Genomic DNA, 25706 nt, shown 5'->3' with positions numbered 1-25706 from the left:
TATCTATAATTCACTTAATTTCATTGCTTGCTTTATAATTCGTGATGGGCTAGCGGTCCCTCGTGTCCCGTTAGGAACGTTCTGTTAGGGCGCCGTACTGGTCGCCGTCTAGGTATGTGTGAATGTGTCTCGGTGACGCCTTGCGCCGGCGTGTTCCAATTATGGTTAGTGGCAGTGCTAAGCCTGCTGCGGCCAGCGTCGTATGCCTACGTATCTCTGCTGCGGCCAACGTGCTATGTACGCGTAGTTCTGCTGCTGCCAACGTCGTGCCTATTCGTGGCTCTGCCAGCGTCGTATTTATGGGTGGCTCTGCTGCCAACGTCGTGTGTATGCGTGACTCTGCTGTGGCCAACGTCGTATGTAAGCGTGACTCTGCTATGGCCAACGTCGTGTGTATGCGTAACTCTTCTGGCGTCGTGTGTATGCGTGACTCTGCCGCCGAGGCTTGTGGCGATGGCGCGCGGGCTCGTGACGTTGTGGGCCTTCGCTTAGCGGGGAGCGAGCGTAGTTTAAGGCGTTGTAGAGCGGTCAAAACCAGCTTACCCACAATCCTCAACCCACGGCTCTCTCCTATGACGGGAACTGTCTTGCGATGGTCAAAACCGATACGCCTTTCAGATGCCCTTCAATTGCTGCTCAGGTGACAGTCGCAACTTTGCGCCCCGTTTGGTGAGATCCGTTAGCCTCGGTACAGTCACGTTGTTGCGTTTCACCTCGACTCACTCCTACTGCGGTTGCCGACGTACTTCTGCCGCGGACGACGTTTGGCTGAGCGCGGGATCACGATGCTGTGGAGGGCGTTTGCTTGCGAGGGAGCAAGCGTGATCTAAAGCGTTGTAGAGCGGTCAAAACCTGCTTACCCACAATCTTCAGTCCACGACTTTCTCCTATGAAACGCACTGGCTTGCAATGGTCAAAACCGATATGCCTTCCAGAGCGCTCCAATAGTAGCTCCGGTCGCAACCACAACCGCGTGCTGACTGCCTCCTGTTTTCTCGTGTTACCCTTTTTATAGCCAATGCTCTTGATGTTGCTAGCATAGTTCGTTGCGTTGCCATGGTCACGGTGTTGCTGTGGCGTGTTGCGGCAACTTGTTGCGCTAGTGATGTTTCTGACACTTGTTTGTGTCCCGTGTTGTGTTGGCAATGTTGCTAATCGTGTTTTTATGATGTTTCAGAGACTTGTTTGTGTCTCGTGTTGTCTGTAGTACTGCTCCTGTGTTATGGGGTGGTGGTTTTGTGTGGGCCAAATTAATGGATTATATTTGGTCCTCACACTCCCCCCCCCCCCCCCACTTCGGCGATTTAAACCCCCGTGTCTGCTACTTGGATCGTTACCTTCCTTCTGTTCATCGTGATTTTGTACCTATCGGTTCGGAATTTCACCCGGGGGTTGCACCTCCCTTCGGCGATGTCGGTGAACAACTCTCGTACTTTGTAGCGCTGGGCCCTCTGCATCTTCGGCGAGTATTATTGTTCGGCCGTATTCCGGTCCCTCCGCTGGGTTTGAAGCAGGTTCTGCCTGCGGCGGCTTATGGCTGGGCTGGGCGCGCACTGTTTTGGCGTGTGTTTGTGCTACAGGATATGGCTGGTCGACGGTGGTGGTGGTATGTGGTCGTTTTATGTTCGGTGCATGGCTGCGGCGGATCGTGGCTAAGATTTCTGCGCGTTTCCGGGCTGCCATCTCCTCCGTAAACGGCTGCTGTATGAGCCCAGGTCCCCCTTCTCGCCGTCCTGTATAGCGTAGGACTCTGTCGATGCTTTCCAGCACGTATATGCCACAGTCGTTGTCATTGCTCTGCTGCGGCACGGCTAACTGTAACTCCTGGGCCATGAAGTCCGAACTCCCGTATCTCTGCTGGTACTCCCACCGCAGGAACTTCAGCCACGCCTCAGTCGCGTATGTGACCTTGCCCCTGACCCTGGAAGCGGCTATCCATATGTAGCGCTCTTGCCAGCACTCCACATCAGCCATGTGGTGGGTCATTTCCCGATTCGCTAGCGCCAGTAAGTACCAATGGTTCGATACATTGTGGGGTGCCAGTATGATGCGCTTACCAAACAGGTCCGTATTCCTCAGCCATCGGTGTATGCGCCGATGGTTTTCATCCTCGTTATCCTTCTGGGTGAGTTGCCAAATTATGAATGGGCTTAATGTTGTACCCTGTTGCCCGTACATGATCTCCAGTTCCTTCGCCCACGCGTCGATGACCGTGTCGGTGAGCCAGCGGCTTCCCTCGAGGGAAAGGAGATCGGTCGCGTAGAGTGCGATACCTCGTGGTCCCGGTGGGAAACTTATCTCCGGCCCTTCCTTCTCCTGCGCTAATTGCTCATCGTCCGATGATAGCTCGATCGTGTCGGCCTGTTTTATTGGGCTATGTGGCCGGTTGGCATTGCCCTTGCCAATTGTGGCGGCCTGGTCTGCCCGTACCCTTCCCAGGATGTTGGTTGTTGTCGGTGGTCCGGTTGTTGGCATGTCGACCTCGACCGAGGCAACCTCCCGTACTGCTGCGAGTGTGGCGTTCGCAAACGAAGCAATTGCGCGTCTGGCTATGGATCCGGCGATAGCTGTGTTCGCCGTGACTATGCGTGCTGTCTGCGCGTACGAGACGGAAGCGCGTCGGGCGTTCGCTACGATGGTGGCTGCGTTTGCCGCAGCTATACGAACTGCGTATACGGCTGCCTTGGGATCAATGTCGGCGTCCTGAGCGGTTGCGGTTGTTGCGGGGCGCATATCGTCGGCGGTGGCGTTCGAGGCGTCTGCGTGTGCCTGCATACCGGCGGCGCTGGCGTAGGCAGCGATCGCTGCTCGGTCTTGTTCCGTAGTACGCGTGCCGTTGGCGTCGGTGTTCGCAGCATTTGGTGGTGTAATGGTGCGTGCGACGTCAACGTACGTATTTGCGCGAGTAGTTGCACGCATGTTGTTGACGTCGCCGCCCGTAGTTTTCAGTGGTGTGATGTTGCGTGCGACGTCAGCGTACGAGTTTGCGTGTGTAGGTCCACGCGCGTTGCTGACGTCGGCGCCAGTAGCTCCTTCCAGCAGCACGACCCTAGGGCGTCTTGCTTCCTCCTCCTCGTAGCGTTGGCGTATACGCTTGGCGCTGTTGGATAATTTGGCGTTATAACCCTCCAGTGTAGATTGTTGGTTTGTCAAGAAATTCGTAGCAAAAGAACGTGTTGTCACCTCGGTGGTTTGCGATAGAATAGCCGGTGCTTGCTTATCCTCCCATCCTTGACATTAATTAATATATGTTTGTTTTCCCCTGAATTTATTTTAATTTCGATTGTGTTTATTATTTCCTGGTTTCGTGATCTCTCCGGTCTCCGATGAATGGTATGCCTTTAGTTCGGCCATGCTTGCCGTCTTCTCCTTCCCGCTATCGATTTTCCTTAGTTTGACAATTACTGGGGAGACATACCCCAGGATTTGGTAAGGGCCATCATACTTGGGTGCCAATTTCGCTGCAAATCCCTCCGCAGCCTTTGACAAGTGGTGCTCCTTCTGCTTGATCTACTGCTGCCCGCTCCATATTCTGCCTCACTATTCTGAAGGCTTCCTGCATTCTGTTGGACTTCTCCTCGGCCGTAGCGAGAGCTGCACCCGTCCCAACGTTGACTTCATCGAATAGGGCTCCTGGCAGTCGTGGCTCTCGTCCTTGCACGAGGAACGTTGGGCTGTAGCCTGTAGAAGCGTTGACACCACTATTTATCGCTAGCCCAATTTCCGGGAGGAGGTCGTCCCATCGCTTATGTTTTGAGTTGGTGAGCTGCGCTATGATCCGTTTGATGGTCCTGTTTGCTCGTTCTGTTGGGTTTTCTTGGGGAGTATAGGGTGCGGTGTATTGTTGTCGTACGCCAACTTCTTTAAGGTAACGCTGCCAGAGCGTGCTACAGAACTGTGCGCCGTTGTCGGATATGAGTACTTTGGGGACGCCAAACCTTGCGAGTATCCGTTCCCTGAAAGCTCGTCGAAGGCCGTCTGCGGTAGCACGCCTCATGGGGATCAATTCCACCCACTTGCTGAATCGGTCGAAAAATACCAGTAACATGGTGTTTCCGTGTGTAGACCGTGGTAGGGGTCCAACGAAGTCGACGCAGACCGTGGCAAATGGTTCCTGGGCTACCTGTGAGAGCATCTTTCCGGCTGGCTTTTGTTGTGTTTCCTTGTATTTCTGGCAGGATTCGCATTGACGTACATACCGGCTGATGTCACGGAACATACCGGGCCAATAATATCGGTTGGCGACTCGTGCTACTGTCCGGCGGATACCCATGTGTCCCGCGCTTGGTATGTCATGATTTTCCTGTAACACTCGCTGTCTGAGTGGTGTGAGCACACACAATTTCCATGGTACCGCCTCTTCGGCGTGTGACCGGCAGGGAATATGGCGGTATAAGTGTCCATCCTGTATCGTATAGTCGGCGTATTTCTCCGGGTTGGTGCGTACCTCGCTGACCCGCTTGTGCCACCACTTGCATTGTGGTTCCGTCGTCGTGGTAAATCGTAATGCTTCCAGCGGCTGTCGAGATAGAGCGTCCGCCACCAGGTTGAGTTTTCCCTTACGATACTCAATGTCGAAGGTGTGCTGCTGTAGTTCTAAGGCCCATTGCGCTATGCGGCCAGAAGGGCTCTCAATGGAATTTAGCCACCTTAGTGACATGTGGTCGGTTATTACTTTAAATTTGTAGCCTTCCAAGTATGGCCTCATCTTACGGATTCCCCAAACGATGGCCAGACACTCCTTTTCGGTGGGTGAATAGTTGGCCTCTGTCTGGTTGAGCTTCCGGCTGGCGTAAGCGATCACTCGCTCGCCCTCTTCTAACTCCTGTGTCAGCACTGCCCCCAGGCCGTAGTTACTCGCGTCCGTCTGCAGGGTGAACGTTTTTGTGAAATCCGGGCATGCACGTATGGGTGCTTCAGTGAGTTTCCGTTTGATGATGTCGAAGGCTTCTTGCTGCTCGGTTCCCCATCTCCAATGCTTGCCTTTCTTTAACAGGGCGGTGAGCGGCTGGCTTATAGTGGCGAAATCGGGCACGAAACGGCGGTACCACGAGGCTATTCCTAGGTATTGGCGTACTTCTTTCGCGCTGGTCGGTGGCTTCAGTTCCTGAATAGCGGCAACCTTTTCTGGGTCCGTGTGGATCCCTTTATCGCTGACAACGTGGCCCAGGTACTTGAGTTCTTTCCTAAAGAAATCACACTTCTATGGCTTGATCCTGAGGTTGGCGCGCTGTAGTCGTAACATCACCTCTCTTAAATTTCGGATGTGTTCCTCTAAAGTTGTGCCTATGACGATAATATCATTCAGGTACGCAAAAGCATGGGGCTCCATTTCTGGCCCAATGACCTGGTCGAGCGCCCTCTGGAACGTTGCGGGTGCCGAGTGCAAACCAAAGGGCATGACACGCCACTGGAACAGGCCGCGTCCGGGTACCGTGAAAGCCGTGTAGGGGCGACTGTTTGATTCCAGCGGTATTTGCCAGTAGCCGTTCTTCAGGTCGAGGCTACTTATATATTTCGCTTGTCGTAGTTTGTCCAAGATGTGCTGTATCCTTGCCAGCGGGAATGCGTCGGGAACTGACTTGGCATTGAGCTGCCGGTAGTCCACGCAAAGCCTCCACTTACCGTTCTTTTTCATAGCTAACACGATCGGGGCGCTATGTGGGCTGCAGGATGGCTCGATGCATCCCTTCGCGAGGAGCTCGTCGATCTCGTTGTTAATTATGCTCTGCATCGCTGGATTGCGCGGGAAATACCGTTGCTTGATGGGACGGTCGTCAGTCAGGATGATCTTGTGTTCGGCTACCGTCGTCACTCCGCTCATGGCCTCGAACTTTTTGAGTTCTACTGCCAGAAATTCTCGTATGCGATCCGCCTCGCCTTCTATACCACTATGTTCATTGCTGGGTGTGTCGCCGTTAATTCCGTTCCTGACGTCGTACTTGCCGTTCCTCGCACTCGGTGGTGTTATACTCTGAATGGTCTCCGCCGTGGCTCCAGGAGGCGGTGTGTGCTGAGCAAGGGGTCTGGTTAGCACGAGGTGTCCTCCTCCACATGATATGGCAGCTCCTAGGCTCCCCAACGTATCTAGGCCAAGTATAATGTCGTCGATTGCCCAGGGCATCACATGTAGGACTGTGTGCAATGACGAATCTCCGAGGCGTACCTCTGTCCTTACGGCATTGAAAATTGTAGTGCTGACTCCGTTGACCATTGTTATTTCGATGGCCACTCTTACCCTCTCCCGCCTTCCAGAACTCACCACGTGATTCGCGAGGGTAGCTGAAACGAAGCTCCTTGAGGCCCCTGTATCGATAACTGCCTCCGACGATACTGCTCCAATCTGAGCTGGGGCATATAGGCGACCGTGTTCCTGGTACATGACTACCGCTGATTCGGCGCTGGGTTCAGTGGGCTCACCGCGCCTTGTCCTTGGTGAAGCCCTCAGTCGTTTCCCTGACGTCGACGACAGCATTCAATCGTTCGTATATCGTTTCGACCGCACTCCCAACAAAAAATTTTCCGTGGGTTACGACATCTCCTTGCATAGTGTCCTTCTTGGCCACACCTTCTACATACCCTGCTCGGATCGAAAACCCGAGTTTCTGGTGGTGAGTGGCGCTGTACCCTCGGTGGCTGCTGGTGGGATGATCGTTCCGACTGCGGTGATGAAGCTGTAGTTTTGTCACCAACGACGTGTCTCGCTATTTCGCGACGTGATCCATCTGATGTCTGTCGGTAACCTTCGTGGCGACCTTCATATTCCTCGGCGAGAGAGATGAGTTCTCCTAGGGTGTTGAAATATCTTCGGCGAATGTAGAGTAAATAATCGGGGTGGCTATTGCGGAAAATTCTTTCCAGGCGTTGCTCGTTGCTGTATCCGGCGTGTCTCATCAAGCTTTGTATCCCTAGGACATAATCTTTATATCTTTCGCGGGTGTGCTGCCTTCGTTGCCGTATTTCGTCCTCGAGACGCTCGAAGTACCTGGCTGGTAGAAAGAAGCTTAAAAAGTCGCGCTTGAAGGTCGTCCAGTTGCTCCAGTGTACTTTGTTATTGCGGTACCATTGAAGAGCGGTGCCACCTAGCAATTCGGGCATCGTTTTTGGGAGCAAGTCTACGTTTAGCGTATAGACATCGGCTAGTTCTTCCAGCCGTTCGACGAAAGCTAGAGGGTCCCGTCCACCTTCATATTTCACTGACCACTTTCTTACCTGGTCGATGATGGGTGCGAATATAACGGTCGGTGCCTGAGATGCACCGTTGGGTGGTACCGCTACTCCGGATGATGCGCACTGTTGTGGGGGTACTGTGTTCCTGGGAGGAACGCAAACTGGTTGTGCTCAGCTGGTCTATCGGCGATATTCATGGCTCCGCCTCCGTTCGGCGGGATCGGTGTCTTAGACTCATTTTCCTCACTCGTGTTTGCTGTATTTTCCTTCCTATACGCGGCTTCTAAGGATAAAAATTTTGTGTGTATTTCCGAGTCAGCATTTGCTTTTGAAGCCATGGCTGCTATGCGCTTTCTGATTTCTCGGGTGGTGCTTGTCTGCTCAATGCCCAGCTCCTGTGTAATGGATATCAGCTGCTCCTTTGAAATATTGTCTAGCCACGTGGTGTCAATCTGGTCGGCCATTTTTCTGTTAGGTTTCTAGTCAGGAATGTTCCTTCTGACGATGTACGATTTGAAGGGTCCCTGCTTGGGCGCCAATTGTAACGAAGTTTTTCCTTGCCCCGGTGCTTCTTCAGTAACTGCTGGGTATACTCGCCGTGTCCAAGGTTCGTTTACAATGAATTTGTATTTCGGGGCGCCTTGCAAATCGTCTTCATATAAATTCACTTTATTGGTAAATTCCCTAAACTATAATATAAAATGTATAAAATGTGTATCTATAATTCACTTAATTTCATTGCTTGCTTTATAATTCGTGATGGGCTAGCGGTCCCTCGTGTCCCGTTAGGAACGCTCTGTTAGGGCGCCGTACTGGTCGCCGTCTAGGTATGTGTGAATGTGTCTCGGTGACGCCTTGCGCCGGCGTGTTCCAATTATGGTTAGTGGCAGTGCTAAGCCTGCTGCGGCCAGCGTCGTATGCCTGCGTATCTCTGCTGCGGCCAACGTCGTATGTACGCGTAGTTCTGCTGCTGCCAACGTCGTGCGTATTCGTGGCTCTGCCAGCGTCGTATTTATGGGTGGCTCTGCTGCCAACGTCGTGTGTATGCGTGACTCTGCTGTGGCCAACGTCGTATATTTGCGTAGCTCTGCTGCGGCCAACGTCGTATGTAAGCGTGACTCTGCTGTGGCCAACGTCGTGTGTATGCGTAACTCTGCTGGCGTCGTGTGTATGCGTGACTCTGCCGCCGAGGCTTATGCCGATGGCGCGCGGGCTCGTGACGTTGTGGGCCTTCACTTAGCGGGGAGCGAGCGTAGTTTAAGGCGTTGTAGAGCGGTCAAAACCAGCTTACCCACAATCCTCAACCCACGGCTCTCTCCTATGACGGGAACTGTCTTGCGATGGTCAAAACCGATACGCCTTTCAGATGCCCTTCAATTGCTACTCAGGTGACAGTCGCAACTTTGCGCCCCGTTAGGTGAGATCCGTTAGCCTCGGTACAGTCACATTGTTGCGTTTCACCTCGACTCACTCCTACTGCGGTTGCCGACGTACTTCTGCCGCGGACGACGTTTGGCTGAGCGCGGGATCACGATGCTGTGGAGGGCGTTTGCTTGCGAGGGAGCAAGCGTGATCTAAAGCGTTGTAGAGCATTAAAAACCTGCTTACCCACAATCTTCAGTCCACGACTTTCTCCTATGAAACGCACTGGCTTGCAATGGTCAAAACCGATATGCCTTCCAGAGCGCTCCAATAGTAGCTCCGGTCGCAACCACAACCGCGTGCTGACTGCCTCCTGTCTTCTCGTGTTGCCCTTTTTATAGCCAATGCTCTTGATGTTGCTAGCATAGTTCGTTGCGTTGCCATGGTTACGGTGTTGCTGTGGCGTGTTGCGGCAACTTGTTGCGCTGGTGATGTTTCGGACACTTGTTTGTGTCCCGTGTTGTGTTGGCAATGTTGCTAATCGTGTTTTTATGATGTTTCAGAGACTTGTTTGTGTCTCGTGTTGTCTGCAGTACTGCTCCTGTGTTATGGGGTGGTGGTTTTGTGTGGGCCAAATTAATGGATTATATTTGGTCCTCACAGTTTCATTCATGCTTTACTGAGTTTTCCACATAGTTCGGCAACACCAGAATGCAAATTTTTGAACCTTTCCTTACTAAAACCTAACTGCGTTATACATTTTGTTTCACTGCAATCCGCAACATAATGCTGGAACTACAAGCTTTGTGATCAAAACTAGGTTCACAACGTTTGGTTGGTGAACGACATGGACTTATCCTAGAAATGTGAAAATATAATACCATCAAGTACATTTTATATTTGTTTGTTCAGCTTTAAAGTAAAGTCTTCACTATGTTTAGTAAAATTTTATATACGAAACCATGGGAAGCCCAGGTGGCTTGTCAAATAGTCAGTAGATTTCGAAAATCGAGATCCGCGATAGATGCAATACAAATAGTTTCAATATAGCCCGTGATGCCATAACCGAAAGCCAAAGTAAAAGGAGGCTCTGTGCACTGATAGCTTTGGATATTAGAAATGCTTTTAACACCGCGAACTAGATGCAGATAATGACAGCGGTACGAAACTTTGGCACTCTTGCTTACCTGCACAGAATAATTGGTAACTATTTAAGCAACAGAGTACTCCCTTTTGATACGGATGAGGGACCAAGAAATCACAACATCACGGGCGGTGTCCCTCAGGGATTTGTTCTAGGTCCAAAGCTATGGAATGCCATGTTGTTGTTGTTGTTGTTGTAGCAGTGCTTCGTCCCACCTAAAAGATGCGACCGATCACAAATTGTCATCAATATCCTCTAACGGGAGTCCAAGGAAACTTGCTGTTTCAACAGCGGTGGACCATAATGACAGGGGTGTTAGAGGCGTTGGTTCCACATTACAATTAAAGAGATGGTTGGTGTCATGTGGGGACACATTGCAAGTGGGGCATACATTTTGTGTCGGGGTTGATTCTGGATAAGTAAGAGTTTAACCTGTTACAGTATCCAGAACGAAGTTGAGCTAGAGTGATTCGCGTTTCCCTGGGGAGTATGCGTTCCTCTTCCGCAAGCTTTGGTTACTGTTCTTTGAGTACTGGATTCACCGGGCAATTCCTGGCATAAAGTTCACCAAGGAAATGCTTGTGTTTTTTGCTTCATACGGCTGAGTTTTCAGGTGCCGTATTTCCTCAAAATGCTTACGGAGATGACTCCTTAAGCCGCCAGGTGGTGTTGGCTCATCAATCAGATGTTCTTTGGAATGCTCAGGTTTCTGGGTATTCAACAGGAACTGTTTGGTTAGCATCTCATTTCTCTCGCTGATGAGGAGTATTATCGCCTCACTATGTAGATGGTGTTCTGGGGACATAAGAAGACAGCCAGTGGCGATTCTGAGAGCAGTATTTTGGCAGGCATGTAGCTTCTTCCAGTGGATAATTTTTAGGCTTGGCGACCATATAGGGGAAGCGTAGCACGCAATCGGCTGGCCAATTGCTTTGTATGTGGTAACGAGCGTTTCTTTGTCTTTTCCCCAAGTACTGCTAGCAAGGGATTTGAGGATTTTATTACGGCTCTGTATTTTCGGAACAATTGCGGCTGCGTCCTCACCAAAATGTAGATCCTGATCAAACGTCACACCCAAGATTTTGGGGTGTAGGACAGTCGGTAGCGCAGTGCCATCGACGTGGATGTTCCAAATGGTCGACATTTGGGACGTCCATGTTGTAAATAAGGTCGCGGAGGATTTAGTCGGTGATAATGACAGGTTTCGCGAGACGAAAAAACTGAAGAGATCAGGGAGGTAGCCGCTTATTCTGTTGCAAAGTTCCCCGATCTGTGGGCCTGTGCCTGTGGCCATTATTGTGCAGTCATCGGCGTAGGAAACGATAGTAACTCCTTCTGGTGGCGAAGGGAGCTTAGATATGTAGAAATTAAACAAAAGTGGGGATATGACACCACCCTGTGGCACCCCTTGTTTAATTCTTCTTGGCTTTGATGTTTCATTTCTAAATTGCACCGATGCCTGCCGACCACCCAGATAATTTGCGGTTCACCTTTTAAGACATGGGGGAAGGGTAGACCCTTCCAGGTCTTGCAGTAGCGTGCCATGGTGCTTTTGATAGGTCTAGCGCAACAAGTACTGTTCCATGGTGGGGGTTTTGATTTAACCCGCAATTTATCTGGGTGCTGATGGCATTTAGCGAGGTGGTGGTGCTATGGAGTTTTCTGAAGCCATGCTGATGACAGGCTAGCTGCAAATTTGCTTTGAAGTAGGGGAGCAATATGGCTTCAAGCGTCTTGGCTACTGGCGATAGGAGAGATATCGGGCGGTATGAATCTCCTATGTTAGCTGATTTCCCAGGCTTTAGAAGCGGGACCACCTTGGCCATTTTCAATTTTTCGGGAATGACAAAGGTGGAAAGAGACAGGTTGAAGACATGTGCTAAATATTTGATACCCTCTTCCACTAGGCTTTTAAGCATCGGCATGGCATAGTCTGGGCCCACTGCTTTGGAAGGTTTAGCATGCCCGATGGCATCCTCAACCTCTTTGGCGGTGAAGGTAATTGCTGACGCGCTGAATTTATGTTTATGTGCGTGTCTATTGGCCCTCCGTCTATCTTTGTCGACCGTAGAATGCATTATATATTGTCGGCAGAAAGCGCTCGCGCATTTTTTCGCATCCGACAGCGCTTTATCGCCAAAGGCGATGGAAATTTTGTCATTGTGCCTAGACGGATTCGATAGGGACTTTGAGGTTGACAGAGTCTACCTACACCGGCAGAGAGGTTACAACCGCTTAGGTGCTCCTCCCATTTCGCCCGCTTGTGTTCATGCACAAGCAATCTGATGCGTTTGTTTATATCCCTTGTTTGGGGGTCGCCGGGATCGAGCTGTCTTATAAGGTTACGTTCTCTCGCTAAATTTGCGGCCTCCGCCGGGAAGTGGGCCGAATTTCGGGAATTCTACCGGCGGGAATGAAAGGAGCCGAAGCGAATTCAATGACCTTGCGGAAAGCACGCTCCCCTTGGCGGGCATCAGTTAGGATAGGGAGGGCAGCGAAGCGGTTGTCTGTAAAGGATTTGTATTCGTCCCACTTTCCTTTTTTAAAGTTTATGAGAGTGCGTTTTTCTGTGACGATGAAGTCGGCGGTGCGCTCGAGTGAAATAAGTATAGGCAGGTGGTCGGATGCCAATGTTACCATCGGCTGCCAGTTGACGCAGTTTACGAGTTCTGCGGTCACGATTGAAATATCCGGCGAACTGTGACAGCTTCCTACCCATACGCGTGGGGGCGTGTCCGTTTAATGTGCAGAACGTCGTTTCACTATTTGATCCGCCAATATCTCACCCCTACTGTCCGCCCGCAAGTTTGAATGCCATAGATCGTGATGGGCATTGAAATCGCCTAAGAGAATGCGATTGTTGCCAGTGAGTAAGGCGCTGATCGAACGGTGACGGTGTGCTACAAATCGATCTTCCCGGAGGTATGGACATTGTCGGCTATGCAGATGATATTGTCGTAGTAGCATTGGCCAAGTAACTTGATCTGCTCCAAGCATTATGTAATGAGGCCGTGGGAAGAATAAAGGATTGGCTTACGAACATGGGGCTGGAGATGGCTAGCAACAAGACAGAAGTGGTTTTGGTCAGCTCAAAGCGGACTGTTGATGAGTTAGTCCTAACCCAAGGAGATTATCAAATAAATTCAAAGCCGTTCTTGAAATATCTAGGAGTAATCATTTACTCAAAACTAACTTTTAAGGAGCACTTCAGGGCGGTGGGGGAGACAGTTTCTAGAGTTAGTGCAGCCCTAACGCGAATAATGCCCAACATCGGCCCAGGCGAAGCTACACGTCAGCTATTATCCAACGTAACCAGCTCGATAATATTATATGCAGCACCAGTATGGCACGGATCTAAAATAGTCCACCAAAAAGCCTACCGTATTACTGCGATACGAATAGCATGTGCGTATCGGGCGGTGTCCGACGACGCGATCCATGTTTTATATAGGAAAATCCCAAAGATCTATTCTCAGGTGAAATGGCCGATCTGTATGGCATTGCAATCAGCCGACCATCTGAAGATGCTAAGAAAAGCGCAAGGTCACGAACAATAGTTAGGTGGCAAGAATCGAGAAAAGGACGCTGGACCTTCTTGCTAGTTCGGAATATAGCGGAATGGTACGAGCGAAAAAACGGCGAACTAAATTACCACCTCACACAAATATTGAGAGGGCACGGCGGCTTCAAGGAGTATCTACATAAGCGTGAATAGAGGAGGATCCTTTCAGGCCACACTGTCCCTTCGAATTGGAAAGCGCAAAACATGTAATGTTTCACTGCCCTCGTTTTCACGGAGAAAGACTCTCTGTACACAGAGTTTTTGGAGGGGAGCCATCCATTAGGAATTTGGTTCCCCGAATGTGCGGACAAATAGATTGTTGGACTGCTGTGAGCAAGATAGCCTTTATAGTTATGACGAAACTGATGCATGCTAAAAGGGAGCGCAGAAAAATGCGCATACGAAGTAGTGGCGACTAAATCGTCTCCCCCCCCCCCCCCCCCCCCGGCTTTGGCGTAGAAAGTTTGTTGTGGTCGTATTAATCGTTCCCGAGATGGTCGGACTAGTACCTTTATGGTGCTTGTTACCGGAACGTACAGGATCTATATCCGGCAAAGGATCATAAACACCGATAACACTACCCAAAACCTTAGGAGAGAGTCTGTCGTTAATACAACAACAACATAAGTATCAAAACTTAACTTTTTATCCGATTTAGAACAGGTCCTAAGAGTACAAAATAAGAAGTATGTAAGAGTTAACTTACCCATATTTTCAGTATTGCTTGCACTTAAATCCGTTTCGGTGGTATTAACACTGGTTTCTTCTATTGCATCTAATGTGGATCCTGGATCCTGGATATTGGATCCCGTTTTATTTCCATTTTTCTTGTTTGTAGCGTGTATTAAGAAAAAGGCTTCCACTGTTGGCTGCAATACAAGAACGGCATACTCATCCTTTGATTCTTCTAAGGCAACCAAGCATTCACTTAAAGTGTTCCAGAGATCTTGTAAAAATATTATTTGACTAAGTGTAGGTTTTTTGTTGGTGGCATCCGCCGCTAGTGACTCCTCAGAGTAAAATATCTCACGAACTTGTATGAATATTTTGAGCGTCTTCAAAAAGTATAGTTGTGCAGATGATGGTGATAACAGTTTTTTTATCGACGGTAATTGTAATTCGCAGGAAGGTTTGAAATTGCTTGGGGCCGAAATAATGACGTGTTCTGATGTGAATCGATCTTGCATAACTCCTTCTAGTACGAATTTGTTTTGGGATCCAGTCGAACTTTTAGTTTCGTTATCGATTTTATTATGAACTTTGTATGATCGGATTTCATCCAGTAAATTTTGTATCGCTAAACGCACCTCCTTAGCTAATCCAAATACCGCAGAAGATAAATACTCAAGAAATATTGCATTTGACGCATGAGAGCATTGACTTAAGTTTACAATAAGTTTTGAAATGTTTTCAAGTCCATCGACGGTGCCACACTGATGTGTTAAGACTTCCGTTATTAACTGTAACTGTGCGAAGTTTTTTGAATATAATTTACTCCTCACACGGTAGCAAGCACTGTATGATTTAGTTTCGACGTTAGCGATAGGCTCCTCTTTTTGTTTTATTTCAGAATTAGTTATATTAGAATGATCATTTTCGTCTATATCTGAAGCTTTATTGCTTAACTTGGATTCTTCTAAATCATTTTCTTTTGGAAGTTCACCACTAAGCGAAGCTAGTAGTTTAACAAGCATGTCGGTGAGTTGCGGAGATCGGCATATAACCTTATATGGTAACATTTCTAAAAGTTTGGAAAATGGTGTATCATTAAATGATTGGAAATCTGTATTCAGCTCCTCCCACTCCCAATATGGATACGAAGTGATGGGAAAATCTTGCATATGCTGTTGCCGTTGTGGAGTGTGTAAATCGATTTTTAAAAGAACATCCCAAAACTGTTTTCCATTGGTATTATATGCAATTTTTTTGTTATAATGCTTATTTTTAGTACTAACTGTGCTGCTCTTTTGCCCGCGATTTGCCGCTGCCTTTGATGTTGATGGGCCTTCATCTAATTTTAAATAACTACATTTTTGAGAAGATTTGTTACTAGCTGGCAAATTAGTGCGTTGCATATTCTCAACCATAATCGGCATTTCTTTGCCAGTATCTGTAACATTCGCACTGTTAATGCTATTCGGGTCAGATGAATTTTTGACATTTTCATTTGATTCGGTAGGTGTGTCAGGTTTCTTCCTTTGGTCGTTTTTAAATGGAACAAAACTTCGTGGAAAATGCCTTGCCAATACAAATAGTAAATCCAAACAATTTTTAACAACCATTTGGGCTGCCTGGGGATTTATGCTTATACTATAACCGGTATTTGAATTAGAAACACTGTTTTTATGTGTCATATCATTTATTATGAATACATTTGATTTATAACCGAAAGCTGCGTCTACTCTTAGTTTCAACCAATGTGGTTTGATAATAGATTGATCAGAGTCTTTTGGTTTCTCTTCATTCGTTTTTTGTATAATACTCATTAAAGCATTTATAATCCATGTTCTTGTCGGAGCGTGGTAGCATAAATTTCGCATGACCCGATGAAATCGAGTATAATTAACTTTTGTATCTTCGGTAAATAAAAATAATAACAATGTAGCCAGACAATCGGGATCAAGCATATTGTTATCATCTTCCATTAAAAGTAATGCAACAGGTTTCCCATGCATTTGATGCTGATGTTGATGAACTATTGTCGTATGTTGATGATGCTGTGATTGCTGAGTGCCATGTGCTTCATACCATATTGAATTTGAATGCCATCTCGAATCATCAGTAAGATTTTGTAAAGATGACGGGAATCGCCGAAGAACATGTGGTGTATCTACATTAGAACCATTTCGGCTTTCCCAATCACGGCGTAAATATTGAGCTTCTGCAGCAAGATCAGGTGGTAAACTAGAAATTTGTGATTCTTCCATATCAGTTAAAATAGCTTGTCGTAAGGATTCTGGGAGATTTTGAAAGAAAGCTGCTGTGTCTACAGGATCCTCCGGATTTCCAGCCGATGCAGCTTGACGTTGTTGTTCTATTCGTTGTTGCATTAACACTTCAGTTTGAATGTTTGGTGGCAAAGCAGCTAAAAATTCTGGATTAACTTCAATTAAAGAGTCATGAGCAACTTGAATGGCATTCTGCTGTGCCCTTTGTCGAAGTCGCTGCATTCGTAAATGTTCATTTATAACTTCTTCACGCATTTCAGCAGGTAATGCTGCTAAAAATGATGGATCCACACCCTCCGGAACTTGTAAATCCCCCAGTGCTGCACGAACTTCCGCGTTCATTGCAGACGGGGTAGTTGTGTCAGACGTTATATTGGACACATCGTCCGACTGATGTTCTTCATTTGACAGAGCAACCTGATCCGGAGTTGAATTAGCAACAATTTCAATATCATCCAGTACAATGTTATCCGCAGTTATATCAACTGATTCATTTGCAGAAAATAAGTCCGCTGCTTGGGTCACGAAATTGTCCATATCTTCTGAAGTTGATTGCTCTAAACCGGTTTGCATTTCATTGTCCGCAATTTGAATATCAAAAGCTGAATTACCTTCTTCTTCCGTTAAAGAGGTAGTATTTAAATTTGAATTACTTTCATCCTGTTCGTCCTCAAATTCGTCTTCAACATCTTGTCTGGTTTCTTCCTCATTAGTAACTAAGATTGTTGGGGTTTCTTCTTCACTCGAATACTCTACTTCCCTGACATCTTCACTTGAAATCTGATCTTGTTGATCTGGAATTTCATCAGTTACAGCAATGTTTTCATTTACTTGCGCTATATTTTCCGTAGGAGAAGAATTATTAACAGGTCCATTATTTAAGTTGGTTGATTGTTGAATAAAGACGGGTATAGCACTCCGACGGCTAGAAGAACTATAATTGTTGGTGGAAGCTGGTTGCTCCGCGGTTTTCGCTTTTTGGCTATCTCTAAATGCCCTTATTAAAAATGGTATCAAAAGATGTGCAACATATAAACAAGCATCTGTTTGGGATTCCAAGTCAAGATGTTTTGCTTCTTCAAGCCACCAATGTAAGCTATCTTGATTGAATATATCAAGCTGGCCTTCTTCAGTTGGATTGTTAAAAGATGGCATTAGAGTACAATACTGCTGATCTAATAGAATCAAGCGCCTAGTGGATTCTCTCCTTTGTATAAAGCTACTTATTGATGTAGTTTGATTAATAGCTGGGCTTCCATAAACTGCTGTGCTATTTTGATTCCGATCTTGGTTATTTCCGGGAGTAATTCCTGTATCAGTATTATTTGATGTATAACTCAAATCTCCCCGAGTTGAAATCATTCTTGGTGCAACCCAAACAGATGAAGGATTTGTGCGGATAGAACTTTCTTCTGTATTTGTCACATTATTTTCTGCAAATGATGGAGCAGCTAAGTTGGTAGCAGTATTAGAAGATTGTTGAACACTTCCTCGCGAAACTGGTTCGGATAGTAACAACATATTATTTTGATTTTCTCCAGACTCTCCACCTTCTTGAGAACTTATTATTCTATTATCGGTACTAATGTTACTTATAGTATTGCCTACTTGTTCACAACTTCTGCCACTCACTTCAGATGTTTCATCATCGGCATCAGATTCATTAACCACTTGTTCCCCACTTCTACCACTAACTTCTGATGCCTCATCATCTCCATCGTTTGAAGCTGTTTCAGAAGATTCGGGTTCATAAATATGATCAAAAACTTCAATAAATTGGCGAGTTTCTTCATCAGCATCAGTCTCACTTTGATCTTCCACATCTTCCTCATTACCAACCTCATCATCGTCCTCATCTTCATCTTCATCATTGCGATCATTTTCTGTGGAAGCATTGGAATCAGATTCTGATTCACTTGTACTTACATCACCCAACAAGGAAGTTGCATTATCAACAACTGCAGCAACTAATTCGGATGTAGTTGATGCACCATCACTTCCACCATTGCCGCCATTTTCAGTGTTTCCAACTTGATTACCATCAGATCGGTTACTTCTGGTGTCCATTCTATTACTATCAGAAGGCCCGTTATTAGAGTCAGAGCTACGACCCAAAAACGCTACATTTCCATTTTGTAAGAGATCATCCCATAATTGATCGAAATTAATTTGGGGACGTAAACTGTTTGAAGTCAAAAGATGTGGTTCACGCTCATTATCTTCACTGTCATCATGACCTGTAGCTGTTGAATTAATTGGATCTTCTGAGTCTAAAAATATATCTTCACCATTTAAGATAAAATCGAATGCTTGCCTACGATCTGACAAAACATTCCTTATTATATCACGAAGAACATGCTCACTACCTACGGAGCCGGAGCCTTCATTAGCGTTTCGTGTTGTTAATCTGGGATAATATCGGCGACTTACAACTGCATTATTACCATTGGGTGGTGTTCCAAAAAATATTCTTCTTGAAGATAAAGTACCAGGGGTTATAGTAAGCCTTAGTAAAATTTCCATTGGACGTAAAGTTGAATGAATTGTTGCAAGAGTATTTGAATTAGACAAGTCTTTATACTGTGCAAGCTTTGTTAAATCAGTCATTATACCCTGTCGCAATAAAATTCTATACATATTATTACGTTGCAAGTGCACTTTATTAGAAATCATAGGACTTTCAATCATCAAAGGTATCAATCCAATTAAAACTTGTAAGCGTACGTGTTTTTCTGTGTAATTAGGTTCTGTCAATGTCCTCACAATCGCCTCATGAAGTTCTTCCACTAATTTGGATTGAACTGATGGTTGGCTCACACAATCAGATAATGATGATAAAAGCACTCTTACCATCATGCTCACTTCTGGATCCTGTTGTCGTTTCGTAATTGGTAAAAAGTGATCAAGAATAAACGATATGCATGTTTGCGGCTTATTTATTAAAGGACTATCAACCGGTGTATATATATGTTCCATTATAATTTTTGGTACAAAGCACTGATAAGACCTCACGGCATCAGCTATTATCTTCAACAATGTCGATCTTGGAAGAATTGGTTTTTGATGCATATGGCTAGTAGATGGAATATGCCAACTACAACAGCATGGATTTATTTCAACATTTTCAGTATGTTTTTTTGTTGAAGATGGTCTGGGCTGACTTTTATCTAGTTGATACATTGTAGAGTCCTCCGTACATGCCATGGTGTCATTCTTAAGATCAGTTGGAGGAACACCCCCATAATGAATGCAAGGTTGAACGATTGCTCCCAATAACTCTTTCACAGTTTCCACTGATGCGTCATCATTCCTTAATGCACCACTGTTGGCAATAGTGTCACTCGTCTTATTTAGCATTTGTGATTTAACTAGAAACCTTGAATCGTCAACAGGGAAATTGGAACTCATTGCATTATCTGCCTGTAAGGATTGCTTTGCAGCCATAAGAAATATAGATGGATGCCTTGCTACTGCCGAAGATACTTGTGTTAATAAATATACAAGATCGCGATGTCCAACAGGAACAGTAGGCGATGAACGCATTGTCAAAATTCGTTCAATGGATTCTTGTAAAACCGATGGAGCTTCAAGTATATGACGAATGATAACAATTGCATAAGTAGGAAAACCCATCATACTGCAATTTTGACGCATTTTAAGTAACAGTGTTAGCCCTCCATTTTTAAAGAATGCTTTTGCATTTTCATAATCTTTTGTTAAGCGAGCACAAATTTTCATGATCGACAATTTTGTTTCAAAATCCACCATAAATTCAGGTCTTAACAAGTGAACTAGGCAAGCAATTATGTCAATGCAATTTTCACGAGACAAGCCAACCAGTTCTTCATGGAGTATTATCTTTTTACTATGTTTTTTCAATGCAAATTTTGTTGTATTTTTTACTTTAGTTTTCTTTTGCCCAAATGATACCCGTTCTTCTGACAATGCAGTAAATGTTTGTGGGGTTTCAGATTCATTTGAAATATCAGTGTTTTTTTCCGACTCGCTGTCCTTTTTTCCAATTGCCAAGTTAGCTAAGGACCGAAGACAAACTATTTCATCTTTGTAAATGACACCATCACCACCAGGTTTCGTTCTTATAGTGCGTGTTAAAATGCTTTCTGTTTTCGAATTGGCATTACCATTTTTTAGTGAGCATATAGCTTCTGATATTTTTAAATCTGGTAATACTGGTCGATGACTTCCTGATGCTTCGCTAACTTGTGTCATACAATTTAAATTTACGGTATAACGTTGACGTCCAATACTAATTACTTGAGATTTTTCACCCATTGCGAACGCATTTTTTATTAAATTATTGTTTGTTTCAGTATATGAATTCCATTTCCCAGTCGAAACGTCATACCATCTCCATTTATCACTACATACTGCACGCATATTTTCTCTTCGCTGCAATATAATACAAACATTATCAATTGCGTCAATAAATTCTATGAAATTTTGTAACCATTGTGGAGATTGCGGTTTAACTCCAATCAAGGTTTGATCTTTCATTAGTGCTTCGGTTTCATATAGAAGATTGACCATAACACTCATTGATTTTTCTTGCGAAACAATTGTGCAAAATTCTTTTCTAATATCACTGTAATTTTCATCAAGAAGTATTGTAGATACTTTCAGACGTATTAAGAGTTTTGTTGAAATTTCACCACAGAATATATTCTCTAACTGTGACGTATTTGTGACTTTTTCACTTTTTATAATATTAATTATTTGATCCATACAATCCGTTACACTTTTTACAAGATTCATCATAAACTCGCGTTTATTTTGAGTATTATTTTGTCGATAAAGTGCAGTCAAAAGTTCTGTACCAGTATTGACTGTTTCTGGCAAATATTCCATAAATGCAAAAACTCTCTCAAATACTTCATTACAAAACTTTACAAATACTTCATTTGGTAGAAGTTGAACATCTTGGAAACTGATACATTGCTTTGATTTTGAAGTCTCTTTAGATTCACTTGTTTTATCAGAGGCAGATGCCGAAGTGGAAGCCGCATCAAAATCAACATCCATGTGATTCCCTGTCGATTGAGACTGTGGTGTTGGAAAGCCTTCAAAGGTTTGAGCTTCAGTAGTTGTAGCTTCAGGATGATTTAAAAGAAATTCAGTAGCCTGCTCCAGTGAACGGGTGCTTCTTAAAGCGTCTAAAACGTGTTGTTGCCCGAATCCCATATCAGTCAAAACCTTAAAATGATTAGCATTTAGATAGCCTTCATCGCTTGTTTTCGAGGTTTTTTTCCGCTGTTCAAGTAATTTATCAGCATTTTGAATTTCATCTAGACGTGCTTTATATCGATTACATATCATATTATATGACTTAATGATGTGTTTTAGAATTGCCATTATAGTTTCTGTAATGGATACACCGTAATTGGGAATGGGTTTACGCTTCCAAATCCGTCTAATAACATGCATGGCTAGTTGATGCATTTTAATCAAATAAAATATAGGTTCGAAATCAATAGTTTCTGAACTTTGGCTGCTACTTTTCGCTGATATAGTATAAAGTGAGTCAAGAATACCTCGCGGATTTATCATTTTTTCAAGTAGTTGCAACCATGCATCTATAAACTCTCCAGTACCAACAGGGTATTCATTAGTATCACTGGGATCATTTTTTAAAATATTTTCCGACTCCAAACAATTTTCAAATCTAAATGTATTTGAACTATTATCTAACGACAAAGCCCAGTAAAACATATCAAAAAATGCTTTCAAACCATTTTCTTCACAAAATTGTGATATCATTAAATGAAAACAACTGCGTTTGTCATCAAAAAGCATTGGGCCAGTAAAACCGACCGAACATATAAGAAAAGTAAGTTTTAACTTTGGTGGCGGTTTTGATGCGTTATCCTCATGACAGAAACCATTTACTAGAATTGAACTAAGTACCCGAGCAATTTCCTTAGCGTCAGCAGTGGGAATCTTGTTGGCTGTAGAATTTGCTGAGTAGTCATTACTTCGTCTCTGTCGGGCTTGTGGGGTACCAACGGAGAGTTTAACTAAGGTACCGAAAAGTTCAGCCAAAGCCCGCCCCAAGCGCGAAGAAGCTCCTAGCAATGATTTGATGTATCGTAATTGATCATCAGCTTTCATCTTAGACTTAATAAAACTCCATTTTTCAATTTTCGGTGTCGATGACTCCTCCTTTTCAGAATCTAAGTTTTGCTCAGTAAATGATGCCTCATATAATCCGGTATCAGTAATCTCATCAGAGCAAAGACTTAATAGAATAGTACTTTCCCATACCAGTGATATATAAAGTCGTACCAGGCTTTGCAAAAGTTGCAACCCACTATCTGTATTTGCACCCCATCGACTTAGTAAAGTTAGCCGCATATCACTCGAAGCATTTCGACACAAGTGAACCAATAGAACTACATATCCATGAACTGAGCTCATATTGTGAAGAAGTGGTGTATAATCAGCCGTTGAAAATCCATCGTCTAGTTTTGGGCAACCAATTAGCTCATGTAAAAGTATACTTCCACCAGGGAAGTTAAAATTGAGTACCAACGGCTTCAGATTATCCATTATTTTAGACAACTCCTCCAGTGCTATATCAATTACTGATGTATCATGTGCCAAATTCAAAATTGATTTACAAACATTAGCAACGGCCTGTGCTGTTGTAGACACTGGTGAATCTATTGGTAAATTTGGTAATGATAATAATCGCAATAAAGGCAGTAAGCCACCGTGCATAACAAATTCTCGACAATGATCTCCATTTGAGCTATTACTAAATATTGCATCAATAAATTTCATTACATTTAAAATGTAATCGATTAAAGGTATAGCTTCTCTTTCATGATTTGATCGGACGGGGACTTGTTGTTCACTAGGTCTGTTTTGTCTTTGTTGTTGTTGGGAGGCTGATGACATTTCATCATCATCTTCATCATCTTCGCCGCTGCTATCATTTTCATTACATCTTAATTCAATTGATGTATCGGTATTCGAACTGTGGGTACTACTTGAATTTATTGTATTCGCAACAGAATTGCTATTATCTTTGTGGGCGCGCCAACAAATATAATTAGAATCAGAACCAAAACGAGCAAGTTCATGAAGTAAACGTACTATGGCTTCTATGGCATCTGTGCGCAAATAAGGATGGTGTTTCATAAGATCATCCATTGCGTTGCCTAAATTCGTTGAAGTGTCACCCAATGGATCAGATGATCGACGTCGGCGCATAGCCACCAAATAATCTGGTGAAAGTAGTACTTTTAAAAATTTATCGAATGGATCGTAGGTCATAAATTCCATCAATCCACGTTCATTTAAACATAAAGCTGAAAATATATTTGGAAGCGATCCCAAAATTTCTCTAGTAGCCGGTACGTCCTTTTGAAGCAAAGATCTTAGAATTACGTTTGTTAGACCAGTTTCTTGCAAAGATGATAATAAGGAGGGTTCATTAAACACATAAACTGTAACCACATCAGTAGCTAGTAAAAATAATGATGGGCCGTAATACTCTGCGTTCGCTATTATGTGCTGAAGTGATTTGGGTAACGAACTTTCCATTATATTTCGCATACCATTAAAATGTGCATGGTCTTGAATAGACTTTTTAAGAAAGTTAAGCATTGATTTCAGTAAAGCTGCTCTTTGTGTGACACATGCCAACTTTTTACCCTCCTGCTCAGATTTTTCATGAGATATTCGATTGAAGCTTCTCGATACTCGCATTTCACTTCTCAATCCGGCTGTACTGTCCTCGAATGTTTCAGGTAGTGTTATGTCCGCATTTACTTGATCCGGAGTTACATCTTTAAAATTGGGTATAAGTGTTAAGGTTAATAGTATCTAGCTATTATTATACATAAAATATACAAATAGTTATTGTTATACATATCGGTATTGTTATACACATGTATAGAAAAGTAAAGAAATATACACCTAGCCGCCTAGGCGACTTTAGGTGTTGTTTAGTAAGGTATACAAGACATATCTGATTAACGCTTACTGATGTTGTTGTTGTAGCAGTGCTTCGCCCCAAATTTTTATCAATATCCTCTAACGGGAGTCCAAGAAAGCTTGTAGTTTCAACAGGGATGTACCATAGTGAGGGGGATGTTAGAGGCGTTTGTTCCACGTTGCAATTAAAGAGATGGTCGGTGTCATGTGGGGACACATTGCAAGCAGGGCATACATTTTGTATGTCGGGGTTGATTCTGTATAGGTAAGAGTTTAACCTGTTATAGTACCCAGATCGAAGTTGAGCTAGAGTGACGCGCGTTTCCCTAGGGAGAGTGCGTTCCTCCTCTGCTAGTTCTGGGTATTTTTCTTTGAGTACCGGATTTGTCGGGCAATTCCTGGCATAGAGGTCCGACGCTTGTTTGTGGCTATCACTGAGACTTGCTTGTGCTTTTTTGCTTCATACGGCTGTGTTCTCAGGTGCCGTATTTACGTATATTACGGAGATGACTTCTTAAGCCCCTGTGAGGTGTGGCCTCATCGATCAGATGTCTGTTGGGATGCCCAGGATTCTGGGTATCAACAGAAACTGTTTGTTCAGCATTTCATTTCTCTCCCTAATGGGGACTACTCTCGCCTCATTGTGTAGGTGGTGTTCTGGATACATAAGAAGGCAGCCGGTAGCGGTTCTGGGGGCAGTTTTTGGCAGTCCTGTATTTTCTTCCAGTGAGTAACCTTTAGGCTTGACGACCATATAGGGAAAGAGTAGCATGCAGTCGGCCGGCCAATTGCTTTGTAAGTGGTAATGAGCGTTTCTTTGTCTTTACCCCAAGTACCGCCGCACGGTGGGGTATTTGATCAATCTAGCTGGCCAAAATTAAGAAAGCAGTTATTTCTGTTCAAAAAGCCCCTTACTAGGGTAGGCACCTTGTCGTTGGTGTGAGGGCTTAGCCGAACTCCATAGCGTCCGACTACAAGGCGGAGCTGTTTAGGACTGTCATCTACGCCGTTTCACCTCATAGGAGGGTGGCGCGATGTCGGTGACCAAGAACTGTCACATTAAAATTGAAATGATGGTTGGTGTCATGTGTGGACACATCGCATGCAGTGCATACATTACATATGTCGGGGTTGATTCTGGAAAAGTGAGAGTTTAACCTGTTACAGTTTCCAGAACGAAGTTGGGCCAGAGTGACTCGTGTCTCCCTTGGTAATATGATTTCTTCTTCTGCAAGGGTAGGATATTGCATATTGTGACGAATATTACCATCACCGTGCTGTTAGTAAATAATCGCAACGCAAATAAAGGTAGCTGCCAAACTTATGTACATGCACACACATAACTAGCAGCTCGAAGTGAAGAGATATCTCACACACACATGTAGTCATCAGCCGAAACTGTTACCCACACATACACACGTATATAGCTCAATTACCAAGCAGGAGATACAACTGTTCTATAAGGCGAGACGTCTAGACCTGAGTAGAAACATGGGGACGAGGCAACAGCGAGTATAAAAGCAGCGCAAGGAATGACTAATCAGTTTTGATTTAAACACGCTAT

At 44.7% G+C, this 25706-nt stretch overlaps 1 protein-coding gene across 2 annotated transcripts in view; it reads right to left on the bottom strand.

Moving 5' to 3' along the window:
* The window catches only part of HUWE1 (HECT, UBA and WWE domain containing E3 ubiquitin protein ligase 1), a 341644-nt gene that overhangs the window by 171700 nt on the left and 144238 nt on the right, over positions 1-25706 (bottom strand). For both annotated transcript variants that reach the window (XM_067782086.1, XM_067782085.1), the window contains exon 6: positions 13945-23994. In XM_067782086.1, the coding sequence (XP_067638187.1) occupies positions 13945-23994 (10050 nt within the window). The remainder of the gene's footprint in view (positions 1-13944; positions 23995-25706) is intronic.

This window comes from Eurosta solidaginis, chromosome 4, assembly GCF_040869045.1.
Source record: "Eurosta solidaginis isolate ZX-2024a chromosome 4, ASM4086904v1, whole genome shotgun sequence".
Classification (NCBI taxonomy): Eukaryota; Metazoa; Arthropoda; class Insecta; order Diptera; family Tephritidae; genus Eurosta; species Eurosta solidaginis.
The sequence above is the reverse complement of the archived record's forward strand: the minus strand, read 5'-3'. Positions and strand labels throughout refer to the sequence as shown.